General features: G+C 37.2%; 1 protein-coding gene across 2 annotated transcripts in view; it reads right to left on the reverse strand.

Moving 5' to 3' along the window:
* Positions 1 to 13,142, reverse strand: part of EYA1 (EYA transcriptional coactivator and phosphatase 1) — a 186,067-nt gene that overhangs the window by 169,776 nt on the left and 3,149 nt on the right. The window contains exons 2-3 of one of the 2 annotated variants that reach the window (XM_040261367.1): positions 10,514 to 10,563; positions 8,830 to 8,948 (exon numbers count right to left, since the gene is read on the reverse strand). In XM_040261367.1, coding sequence (XP_040117301.1) covers positions 8,830 to 8,944 — 115 coding nt within the window. In that variant the 5' untranslated portion in view covers positions 8,945 to 8,948; positions 10,514 to 10,563. Of the gene's footprint in view, positions 1 to 8,829; positions 8,949 to 10,513; positions 10,763 to 13,142 lie in introns of those variants that run through there. The other variant, XM_040261368.1, reaches the window with a different exon arrangement.

Raw genomic sequence — 13,142 nt, forward strand, 5'->3', positions numbered from 1 at the left:
AATATATATTGACTGTTTATTCACTACCAAGCTTTCTACCAGCTGCAGAGAACACAATAGTAAACAGGCCTATCCCTCCCTTTAAGGACTCATGAGCCTTAATAGCTGAAATACATATAATAAATGGAAGCTGTAGTTCCTCTATTGGGTAATAATCTTAGATAAGGTAACAAAAAATCTTAAGGCAGATTTAAGCATTTCAATAAGCACTAAGCTTTTGGGCTACTGGGGAGTCTGTATTTTTTGAGTATAAAGATGTAGGCTTTAAAATCAGCCTGACATGCTGTTGAATCTCTTTTCCAATACAGATACCATGCTGTATAGACTAATCACAAACTCTTTAAGATGAGGTACAAAGAAGTTCTCCTAATCTTTTTGAGGGTAAAACAAATAAGGTAGGTGGGAGGAATGAAAGATGTGCTCAAATAGCTAGTGAGAACTCAGTCTACTCAGCCCATAGTCCTTATTTTGCTAAAATAGTATTCTTCCCACACAAAAGTTCCCTTATATAAGGTAACAGACAGAGTGATAAGATAGGGAAGTATTTTAGATTTTGATTTAGATTAATTTTACGAAAGAAAAAAATATCTCTGATTTGTATTATAGGGAATACTTTAAATACCTCCTTGAAATGTGTACGGTAGAGTTTGCCCACCTTTTTTCAGAGTGACAGGATACCAGAAGCATGAAATAGAACTGAAAAATCTGCAAAACCAGCAAACTACTTTGTATTAGGTTGGCCAAAATGTTTCAAACACACTTTTTGGCCAACCAAATACACAGTCATAGTAAGAGTTTAGTTATAAACTACTTGGGGTTCTGAAACTTAACATAAATCCTTGATTAGCTTCTCAAAATTTATGCCCTCTTTTAATAAAGGCAATATTTAGCAGTCTTTGAGGATAGCTATGTAACAAATGACTTTTTCCTACCCAAAGTGAAATGGAAAAATAGAAAATCTGTAATTATGTGATAATTTTCTATTATATTACATGTTCAGAGGCAAAAGGAGGAAAATAAATTACTCTTAGACCTTACCCTAAGTAAGCAAGATGAGAATAACCATGTGTGTGTATGCGTGTTCTAAGTCACTTCAGTCGTGTCCGACTCTGCAATCCTATGGACGGTAACCCATCAGATTTCCCTGTCCATGGGATTCTCTAGGCAAGAATACTGGAGTGGGTTGCCATGCCCTCCTGCAGGAGATCTTCCTGACCCAGGATCAAACCTGTGTCTCTTATGTCTCCTACCACTAGCTCCACCTGGGAAGCCCAAGAATAAGCACACACATACACAAAACCACACCACTTTTATCTATATACTGCTCACCCCACAGCGTCTTCAGGCACCCTCAGAAATTAAGAATTACTTAAAGCAGAAAATCCATGATCAAAGGGATAAGAATTAGCCTAAATAACTAGCATTCACTAAAGATCTGCGGATCTCTCTGGGGAAAACCATAAGTTTCTCCCAGAGACAGGATGCCCTTAGGTAGATACATCTTTCTGTTCCTATGAAAGTTTTAGCCCAGCTAGGGAAGATGTGAGCCAGAACTATTAGGTACTGGGAATAGATGAAAACTGTCTCTATTCAGGTCATTAGTTTATCAAGAAGCCTGGCCTCCTAGAAACTCTGAGCCTTTTCCATGCAGTATTGGAGTTCCCATATATTAAAGATACAGTTAGTGATATACAATCAACCAGGGTACGTTTCCTAACCTGTAAGCCCCACACGACACCCCCCTTTATTCCTCCCACTTGATCTCCTCTACTCCCTGTCATTCTCTCTCCTGTTCTTAGAACGTGGCATGCGCATCCTAGCTCCTGGCGTTGGTCACTGCCCTTCTATGGAGCCCCCAACAAATGCCATTTAAAGCTGCTTCTTTGAGTTTTACTTGGTTACCATAAGCTGGTTCTCAAAGTCAAGAGACATATGACCAGTGTATCATCCACTTCCAAATATCTGCTGCTGCTAGGTCACTTCAGTTGTGTCCGACGCTTTATGATCCCATGGACTGCAGCCCACTAGGCTTCTCTGTCCATGTGATTCTCCAGGCAAGAATACTGGAGTGGGCTGCCATTTCCTTCTCCAGGTCCAAATATCTTCCAAGGCTTCTGAGCCTTGGAAAAAGACTTCTGAGCTTCCGAGGCACAAAAGACTTCTGAGCAGTAGTAAAACTGCAAGCACTTTTTAAATTTCACAGTAATACTGTTTCAATCCAAATGTGCATATAATGACTAAGATAATGAAAAGCAGAGATGACTTCCCATCTCTGTTTGATCCCAGGGAGGCTTAACAGAGACAGACGGCTGGTGGAATTATAATTAAGTCTAAAGCTTTGAAAACTAGTAAGAGACAATCCCCTAGAAGGGAACCTATTGATGCAATATGCTATATGCGCCCAACAGAAGGAAGGAGTCTCAGACACTCATGCGCAAAAGAACTTAAAATCAGAGTAGGACCACCCTGGGGAGTTGTCCTTAAAATGAAGTCCTTCTGTCATCAAAGCCTTTGCCATTGGTCCTTTTATAGGTCTGCTGTTTGCTAGAGAATGTCTCCAGTCATGAAGATAGTGGGAGTACTGATATTTGGTATGAACGTATTAGAAAAGGTATTGGCAGATGGTGGGAACTGTGGTGCTGGAGAAGACTCCTGAGAGTCCCTTGGACTGCAAGACCAAAGCAGTCAATCCTAAAGAAAATCAATCCTGAATATTCACTGGAAGGACTGATGCTGAAGCTAAAGCTCTAATACTCTGGTTACCAGAGGCAAACAGCTGACTCATTGAAAAAGACCCTGATGCTGGGAAAGATTGAAGGCAGGAGGAAAAGGGGTCAACAGAGGATGAGATGGCTGGATAGCATCACCAATTCGACAGACATGAGCTTGAGCAAATGCCAGGAGATAGTGAAGGACAGGAAAGCAACATGCTGCAGTCCATTGGGTTGCAAAGAGTCAGACACAACTTAGCAAATGAACAACAATTGGCAGATGGTGGGAATAACATATTCTCTCCCATAAGTGATATACTGATTTGAAAACCTAGAGTCTGGACTCAAACAGAACTTGATTCAAATACCAGTGGTACCAATTACAAACCATGTGTCTTTCAACTTGGCATCTAACTTTCCAAGACTCAGTTTTCTTACATCGGGTTGGCCAAAAAGTTCATTCGACTTTAAGTAAAAAATGAAAGACATCTGTCATTTTCACCAATTACTTTTTGAACAACATATTCACTAACCAAACAAACATTCTGGAGAACTCAACAGGAGATAGTAATGGTACTCTGTTTAGTTGCTTAAATTGTATCCAACTGTTTTGCAACTCTGTCCATGGGATTTCCCAGGCAAGAATACTGAAGTATGTTGCCATTTCCTTCTCCAGGGGATCTTCCTGACCCAGGGATCAAACCCATGTCTTCTAGAAGGGGTTATTATTTACATGTGGTCTAGAAATTCGAAGAGCACTTAGTAAGTCACTGCTGCTGCTGCTGCTAAGTAGCTTCAGTTGTGTCCAACTCTGTGCGACCCCACAGACAGCAGCCCACCAGGCTCCCCCATCCTTGGGATTCTCCAGGCAACAACACTGGAGTGGGTTACCATTTCCTTCTCCAATGCATGAAAGTGAATAGTGAAAGTGAAGTCGCTCAGTTGTGTCCGACTCTTAGCGACCCCATAGACTGCAGTCCACCAGGCTCCTCCATCCATGGGATTTTCCAGGCAAGAGTACTGGAGTGGGTTGCCATTGCCGTCTCCGAGTAAGTCACTAGTGTGTTACAAGTTTTACTGATCATCCTCACAGCAAGTAAGACCTATTATCCCCATTATACAGTTGAGGAGACTGAAACACACAGAAGCAAACACAGCTGAGCTCAGAGAGCCAGCAAATGGAGCTGAGATTCAAACCCAGTGTCCTACCCACCATGTTGGCGATCAAAGGATCCTCTGAAGATTAATGAAATGAATCACAGAATGGTCAGCTTAGTGACTAATAAGTTATTTATAAAAATTACCCATTATTTTTATTAAGTATCAATTGGTATGTGAGAATTATTCCCATAACTATGTATGCAAATATTAAATCTTAAATTATTTTTTCATCCTTTCATGGCTTTTGCTCAAGAACAATTTAAAAGAGGCCAATTTTGTGACTACAAACTCTAAAAATGTCACTTAGAAGCTCTTTTACACACAGCGTCCCTTCATCTTCCAGAAACTAAATCATGTGCAGAATGTAAACAATAATAAAATTAGATTACCATTTTTCTATTGACAACAGAATATTTGACCACAAATATACAAATATATTTTTTTAAATGTAGCCTCAAACCATAATTTTATACACATTCACTCTAGTTTCCATATTTTTCATAAATAAGATTTCTTAAAAATACTCTGGTAGGATATAACTGTACTTTATGAAATTAAAATTACAGTGAGGAAAACAAATTCAAGATAATTTGCATTCTAAGCTTTGAGGAATGATAAATCAACTTTAAACTCCTGATAATACAAATTTGTAAAACTGAATTAACCTATCATCCTAAAATATGCAATACACAATTAAATCAATCCCAAAATGCAGAAAATTTAGCCACCTAATTTGAGATTGTATCTCTTATCATCTTGGAAATCTGATATACCAATTCAAAATTACTATTCAAATTACCATCAGAATTCCTGAAACCCTATTTGCAGTAAAGACTCCAACTGCATCTGGTTTAATGTCACTTCAAGGCAAATTCCTCTGCTTTAAGACAAGTTTAGCCTCTTCTTGAGTTTGTATCTAAATTTCCAATCGAGAAAACTCAGATTGAGAGCTTTTAGTTCCGCCCGCTCACACCTTCTTTTTGCCCTTCCCCACTCCTCACCCCCAGACAACCAAAAATAAACACTCACACTACCAATACATGAGCTGACCAATCTTAGGCTCCCATGGTCTTAAGACAGCCAGAAAAAACAAAGATGGAAGAATCACTGCTTTGCAAACAAGGCCTTACTTAGGTATGTAAATAAAAATCCCTTTACTGCTAGATCCGATCCGCAAGTCTTTCTGAAGAAACATTTCCCAACTACTTCTCACGTTTACACAACACAAACATCAACATGCAGCTTCTACCAAAGAGAGACCTGAACATATACCTATACGTTAGAAATCCTCTCAGATCAGATGCTCGTATTTAACTGACGGAAGCATCATCGCCCAAGAGCCCAGGTCTTAAAAATTATTCTTTAATAATCTAATAACAAATAACTTTCCCATTCTGTCCCGGAAGACCAAAAGACTAGGAAAAAAATCAGTTAAAAGAAAAGCCACCATAACCATTCCATCAGTCTCTCTAAGTCAAGATTTAATTGTACAACAGTAATCTAAAATACTGACTAATTCCTTTGGAAACAAATTACTCCTAACAGTGCTTTTCTGAATGCAAGTCAAGCATCCATTTATGCTATGTTATATTCTTGCCTCTTTATGCTTTCTATTTCAAAGACTTATAAACTGGGTGATATCCACAGTTCACTACAACAATAACAATTCACAGAGAGGTTGGAATATACAAACATGCAGGCTTGAAACTTTTGAAACCTGAAATATTCAAGCAAGAAATCTCACTAAAGAACATTTCAAGTAGGAAGTAAAAAAGCACAATGTTTGAGGTTGTAGCTCAGTGTCTTTATCCCTTAGATGAACCATGAAAATAGGCACTAGCCTGCAAGGACGGAACCTACAAACACTGAGTCTTATGATAATTTGGCAGCAGACTTAAGAAGAAACTTAATATTCTCTGCCTTGCCACTCCATTCCCTTCTTATTTGTTCTTCAGATGAAGTTATGGTTTTTGAGACAGAAGATTTTCATGTTTTCTTAGCCTCATAACAGGAACAAGTGGTTGCAGGAAATTAAAAAAAAAAAAAGGCCCTGGAGAAAGAAGACAACCTATCTAAGTGGAGCTAGGGTTAACAACTACGTAAACTCAATGGAAGTTTTGTCAACCTAACTAAGGAGATGCATTGCAACTGGACTACCATAAAATCACTTTAAATATCCACTGTGGCATAGAGAGCCTGAAATACCTATTATAGACTTAGGGGAGATGATTGATATTTTAAACACTCTTTGAAAAGTTAAGGAATTTCTTGTGGCTTTTTTTTCATCCCACTAATTCATTGGTGAATATTGCTAGTTTCGAAATAAATAAGATTTCAAAAAAGGGATAGGAAAATCTATAAAGATTCTATTCCAGGAACGCTTGCAGACACTGAATTCACTGATTTTAAGCTTAACTCCTCTAGTGGTGACTGAAGGGAAAGACACACATGCCTTATGGAATATGTAAGTGGCATGATAAATTGATTCATAAACTTAATAATAATCCAGAACTTTCTGATGCTGTTTGTATCCAAACAGGCCTGTCACACAGATGGTGGGGAAAGTTTGGGTCCACGTTTTCAAACTGTGCACTAAAACTGAATACCCCAGTCAATGGACTAAAACTTCATGTATTCTCTGGATAATTTATACTGATACCTCTCGCCTCACTTTCTAACTACCATAACCCTTGCAAAGTATTCCAGTGAAGAATGCCTGAAAACAGAAGAGGTAAATATACAGGTATGATAAAAACAGCAATAAGAAAAGAATGCCCGAAAACAGAGTCAGATGAGTAACTGGGTACTTGTTTGAAATATGACTTAGAAATGGATTTTTTTAGGCCTAAGATAAATTAGAGTTTCTTTCAGGATAAGAAATAATTTCTAAGTATCTCTCAGGCTGATGGTTTGGCAGGTTACATAGCTATCTAAGATATTCTCTCATTTTTGATTTATTATAGCTATGTGAAACTTTGATGAAGTACATATTCCTGAATATGAACATGATATCAAACTATTAAATGTAAATATTCAGAAATATGATCATTTCACATGCCCTTAAAAAACCAATCACACATCATTCACACAAAGCCATCCAAGAGGCAGTTTCCAACACATACTCTGTTTTAATATTGTCTGATTCTTCTTTTGTAGATGATTTGCCAGTAAAATGAAGACAAAATGAAAACATTTTACCCCTATTTCTTCATATATGAAAAAATTAACTATCATTTCACAATTATTCCTACAAATATGTATTGGTCTATTCCCTTAGGCAAAACAATTTAACATACTTAAAGCTTTGTTCTTTAAGTTACTTTAGATGATTGTCTTACTTGGACTTCACAGTGATGAGAATGACTATAAAGGTTTCCATCCCTGGTCCCCTGATGCTGCCCTCGGTGGTCGCCCTGCCCGCCAACACTGGTCTGGGGTAGGCCAGTCCAGGGCCCTGCAGTGGTCTGTGCACACCCCGAGTCCAGTCCATACAGCAACAGCTGCCATGCTCACACGTGAAGCCAAATTCCACAGGAGAGAAAGGAAGGACTGCTGGCTTTTTATCTTATTTGCTCTATAAAATCTACTTAAACGCTAGAATGACTTTCCTATACATAACTGAGATTTCTTTTTGATTGCCTATTGATATGGACAGAGAAGAGTTTCACATACAAATGAACCTTTTTCAGAGATTTTTTTCTTTTTGGTTAGGTCAGCAAAGTTTCTTCTTTTAACAGAGACCATTTTCCATAATGTGAAGGTATTTACTCAAAAAGGAAAATACAGACTACTTACATGTAAAAACAATCACTGTCGCTATGAAAGTTACCAGTTAACTCCTATCAGAAAAAACTGATTTTGTTATTGTATCTCTTACCAGAAATTTCATATTATTATCAGTTTTAAAAGGCTTTCCTCACACATACTGGAATACTGCACCAAACAAACAATTTTATGACATGGGGTTTTTTGTTTGTTTTTTAAGAACTATGATTAAAGATCATGGTTAGGGTTTGGTTCATGCATGGAATTCTAAGATCAATAATCTATTGAACTTCTAATGAAACTTATGCTCTAAGATCCTAAAGCTTGATAAGGGATAAATAAGCAAAAATATCACCTTCAAAGAAGAAAATTTTCAATAGAATAAAATAAAAATAAATACAAAACATACCCTTCTATGAAGCTTTAAAAATATAGTACTTAAAATAAACATGTACACCAGCTAATGATACACACAAATAGCTTTACCTATATGTTTAGACTTAGGTATACATGCATTTAAATAGGTATTTCTACTTACATGAAATTTACATAAATATTTGTATGTATTATACAGAAATCATTGAACAGTACTATGTTTGAAATATATACTTAATCTTCACAAAGTAAATGAATTTCATATTATCTTCCAAATAAGGTTGCATATTTGTAAACAGTAAGTATCTTTTACTTCTTTATATTTTAATGGTGAAAGTCACAAGAATATTAGGCACACAAATTATTTTATTGCTATTTAGTGACACTCCAGGCCAATGCTGCATTGAGACAAATTGGGTTATATTTAGTAACAAAGGGAAAGTAAAATAAAGGAAATAATTTCAAATGTTCATGGCTCATAGAGCAAAATAATTACAATTGCTCCTGTGCTGTGAAGAAAAATCAAAAAGGAAAAATACACTCAGAGCATGAATATGTCAAGCACACATACACATGTATACCGTGCATATACATATGTATCTCTCTGAAATAACACCAGTCTATGAATGGTATAATAACCTAGCAACATCAGCCCCTCAGTGAGGGTGAATGCTGATTCATAAGTCAAATGACCTAAACAAGAACTGGAAGAGCAGTTTCACAGATTTGTCAACTGAAATCATAACCACCTAGAAACACCGGGTACAGTGATGAAGAAACAAGGTGCAAAGTAAACAGTGAGAAGGCAGCCACTCACCTTCAGTGCCATTGGGAGTCATGGAATTACTATTTATATGAGAGTTATCGAGTTTGGGGGATTCACTACTACCACTCAGACGGCTATGCGGGCTGGTTAGATCCTGCATTTCCATAGACCTAAAGACAAGAAGCCTTCCGTTTGACAGATGTACCAAATTCATAACCCCACTATTTAATGCGCTAACGACTTGACACCTCCTTTGAAACACATTCGCACAAAAGTCCCATTGTATCTATTTTCTTCAACTCCAAATAGTTCCCTCTTATATTTTCATTTCAGCCATCCTTTCAAAATTTGGACTATTAAAAGATGTCACTGACCATACCTATCCAGCCAAATACTGTAAGGAGTTTTTTGGTTTTTTAAAAAAAATTTATTTTTCTCTCCTTCAATAGCTCATCAAGTGCCAAGATCTAATGAGATGATTCCATCTGTTTTTATTATCAAAGAAAACAGACCGTCCTACTTTTCTTTTTAGATGGGGGGGGGAAAAAAAACCCTAAGGTGTTATTTTTCTAAAACACAAAAGTGTAAAATTGAAAAAAAAAATTCACTTTTGTATGGAATCTCTTTCATCTAATAAATTAGCACTAGGAACTCCCTTATAATTTACCACCCAATTGTAATTTAATGGGTCTCCAAACCAAATAAAACACTTGAAGCCTATAGTCCAATGACAGGGAATGAGATAGCCCTGATGCATGTGTTTACTCTGGCAAACTGCTTAATTGTTCCTCTGTTTCCCTTGAAACAAATGCAGCATTAAAACATTCTGATGTCGGCTCACTTGTTTGCTTTGTGGATTACATACAGCCAGCCCAAGTGAGGAGGGATCAGGCCGGCATACAGTGAGTGCCCAGGAACATGAGCACTCAGGATACCTCAGCTGTCACCTACTTGGGGAAATCAGAACAATGCCATTGCCCTGCTCAAAGTGGGGATTTTTACAACACAAAACAGCGAAATCTTCCCGGAAAGTTCTTTGGCTCAGCAGTTACTCTATAGGAGATAGAAGCCCCTATTCATGTTCACAGTTGCAGAACCATCCATTTCTATTTCACCTTTTCTTAATGAAGAGAGGAGACCATTTCTTTAAAGTGACTAAAAACACATCTAGATACCATTCTGTTCTCTGCCAGCCAAGTGTTTGGAAGTCTAAGGCCTATTCACTTTATGTTAAACTTTATGTTTTTCTTGTAAAAAAAAAAAAGGGGGGGGGTTAATATTACATGTATGAAGCTAAGACTGTCTGCTCCTCACCCCCACCGGCTCAATAAAAGCTAGTCAATTTGGAAGTTGCGCTTAGACTGCAAATGTCAGCTTTTATAATGAAGAACGTGAACTGTTTTACTTCTAAAGTGAGTTTTGACTTACGCCAAGTCTTTGGGATTCAAATGAGAAATGGCTTAAAAATCCAACTTTTCTCCCCTAATTCTCAATACATATTCAGAGTTTTCCTAACCCCAGAAAGTACAGCCCCTAATCATTTTCAAATCCACGCTCCTCTTCACTTTCTACATATTTAACTTTTTTTCTTTTACAAACACACACACACACACATTGTTAAGTAATTTCCAACCAAGGCTATTAATAGAAATAATTAAGAAATACTAGACAAAAATAGATAGGGGGTCACAGAGAGGTAATCTCCCCAAATGTCAAATATCAACAGTATCCTTACCTGCAACTTGAGGAAACAGCAACATCTGAACTGGTTTGAGATGTTTGCACCTGTGATCAGGGGTAAAAAATCAGAAGCTGTTGTTACTCTGCTTCAGTGTCAGCTCTTAATTATACAGAGCACATGGCTCAGGACGACAATGCTCTCTTTTAACCAAAAGAGAAAAAGGAGGATTCTGCAGCGGTGAAAGGCATATTGTCTTTAAGTTGAGGTCTCCACTGTTGTTTCCTCCTCCAGGTCTACCCTCCTCCTCCCCTTGTTGGGGGGAGGGGGGAGGCAGCCAAATGACGGGATAGTGATTCATCACTGGCCTATGACAGCTGCAAACGGGATTACCCCTCCCCCAATCAACATGCAAAGCAGCCTTACCCAGGCAGCTTGGAAAAGGTACTTGAAAAAAGATAGCTATTAGCAAAATGAGCATGTTTCACAGCAGCAGTTCAAGCATTAACCCTCCAGCATCCTCAGATCTTTCATCTTCTGCTATCACCAGCTGAAATAGAGTTCCCGCCCATGAGTTTGACTCCTGACAGTGTTTCTCCTCATGGTGATGGTTTTGTCCTATATTTACTATTTGTCATTGAACAGTTTGCTCCAAACGGCTTCTGGGCAACTTGCAGGCTATGCCAGACTCAAGGAGAAATGGCCCAAGGCAAGTTCTTAATCATCATGGAGCCCTGCACTCATTCACCCAAGCAAACAGAAAATTCAGTGAATGTTTAAGTTCAAGGGAAATCCATGCCTGCCTGGTGAAATAGTCAGAACAGTTCCCTTTCTGTTTAATTTTCCATCTTTTAAATCAGGAGAGAGAATGGAGAGTTGAATAATTAGTTCAGTATCTCAGCTGGCCAGAGTTCTGGTCTCTTTTATCCCCTGAGGAATCTATATTTGGGTTTTTACTGAACAACTAACTTAGCCTGCAGGCTTTGCTAGTCCTCCAGAGGCAGCAAGGTGATAAACTCAGGTGAGGGTGGGCTGCTGGCTCACCAGCTCAGGCAAATGCCTGACTCTGAGGTAAAGAACATTCTGCATAACGTTTTTAAAAGGACTCAGAAATCTAGATCTTTGATGTGCATTTTCATTCAACCGGAACAGACATCAATTAGGGTTACAGAGCAAAGATGAAAAAACTGAAGCATCTCAAATGGCATAAAAGTTATCCAACCAAGTATCTTCTATTGAGTCCTGTTATTTTTTAATTATGATTTATGACATTAAGTAGTACTACCTTTTGGCAGGAATAAAAGCATCATTAAAGTCTAAATATCTTGGTCTAATATTACATGAAATTCCTAGGTCTACTTTTTGAGAATATGTGCAGGAGGCAAAATAATTTGAAAGAGATGCCTGCGTATTCAATGAAAAGTATTTGAATGCCTGCAAGGTAGGTCACTTGACGCTAACAGCCTTCTGCAATTTTTTGTTAAATTTTCTCACACAAGAGTAAAATGTTTCCATTTAGAAACTACAGTGATATACCTCAAGGATAAATTTCCTTTCTCTCCCATTTCCATTTTTATACACCTGGAATAAATTATAGGTGAGAACTAACTTCGTTTTAAGAACTCTCTCTTAATTATGTGAAAGAGTATGTAAAACATCCTTTCTGTTACACGTTAAAATACATTCCTATTTTAACATTGGCTAGATACTATAATTTTAGAAACGTAAGGTTAGTTTCCTTGTATACTTTCAAAGTTTGATATTTTTATTTGAGGTTTAACCTATTCTATTTTAAATTTCAAAGTCAAATCTGTTAATAAAAAATGAGCTTCAAAATAGGAACTACTCTAACACGTTTTCTCACTGAAAACAAATGCATTTTCATAACATACTTTTTTTGTGTGCTGGCTAGACTTTTACTGTACTTTGTACAACTTTTGATTCCACATCCATGATCTTCATTTCATTAAGTATACTTCAGATATTCTTTTGTGTCTCAAGGATTATTTAAACCATGTGTTGTGTGTTACTGTTTTTAAAAATGACTCTTTAATCAAAATAACTTTAAAACAACTAATCCTCACTTAGGTTGGTCAGCTGAATCCACATCGTGGTCCAGGAAAAATAAATCTACTCTCAAGAATGCGAATGCAGACAACAATTAGACACAGATGTGAGCAAAATTAGTTACAGTTTACAAAATGCTACACTTCACATGCTTTTAGTTTTTTATGTGTAGTACAAGATTACAGCACAGTAAGGAAACATGGTCTTGTAATGACTTATCTAAAAAGAACACCTATTTCTGATTGGCGCTGATTTTCTCTTATGTTTGCCAAAATCTCTGGAAGGTTCTGGGTTTTCAAGGTCTCAAAACATAATGTGCTGCAAAAATAATTAATTAGGCACCTTTCCATTCAAAAGAGAAAAAAATATTTCATGGTTTTTAGAAAAATGCTGTTAGGCATTCAGTAAGCTCATGTTCTCTGCTTTATATCCATAAACTTAATATGTTCCTTGTCTCCTCCTAATCTGGTATTTTTTAATTCAAATGCTCCTAGGAGTGTAAAAATATTTCCCATAACATTTTAAATGGTCATCTTAGATTACAATGAAGTCATTTCACTTTAATGCTTTTTAAAACTCTTTGTAGAGAATACCCAAGTAGCGTACTGACAGAGTTGTG

The sequence above is a fragment of the Oryx dammah genome, unplaced genomic scaffold (assembly GCF_014754425.2).
Source record: "Oryx dammah isolate SB20612 unplaced genomic scaffold, SCBI_Odam_1.1 HiC_scaffold_19, whole genome shotgun sequence".
Lineage (NCBI taxonomy): Eukaryota > Metazoa > Chordata > Mammalia > Artiodactyla > Bovidae > Oryx > Oryx dammah.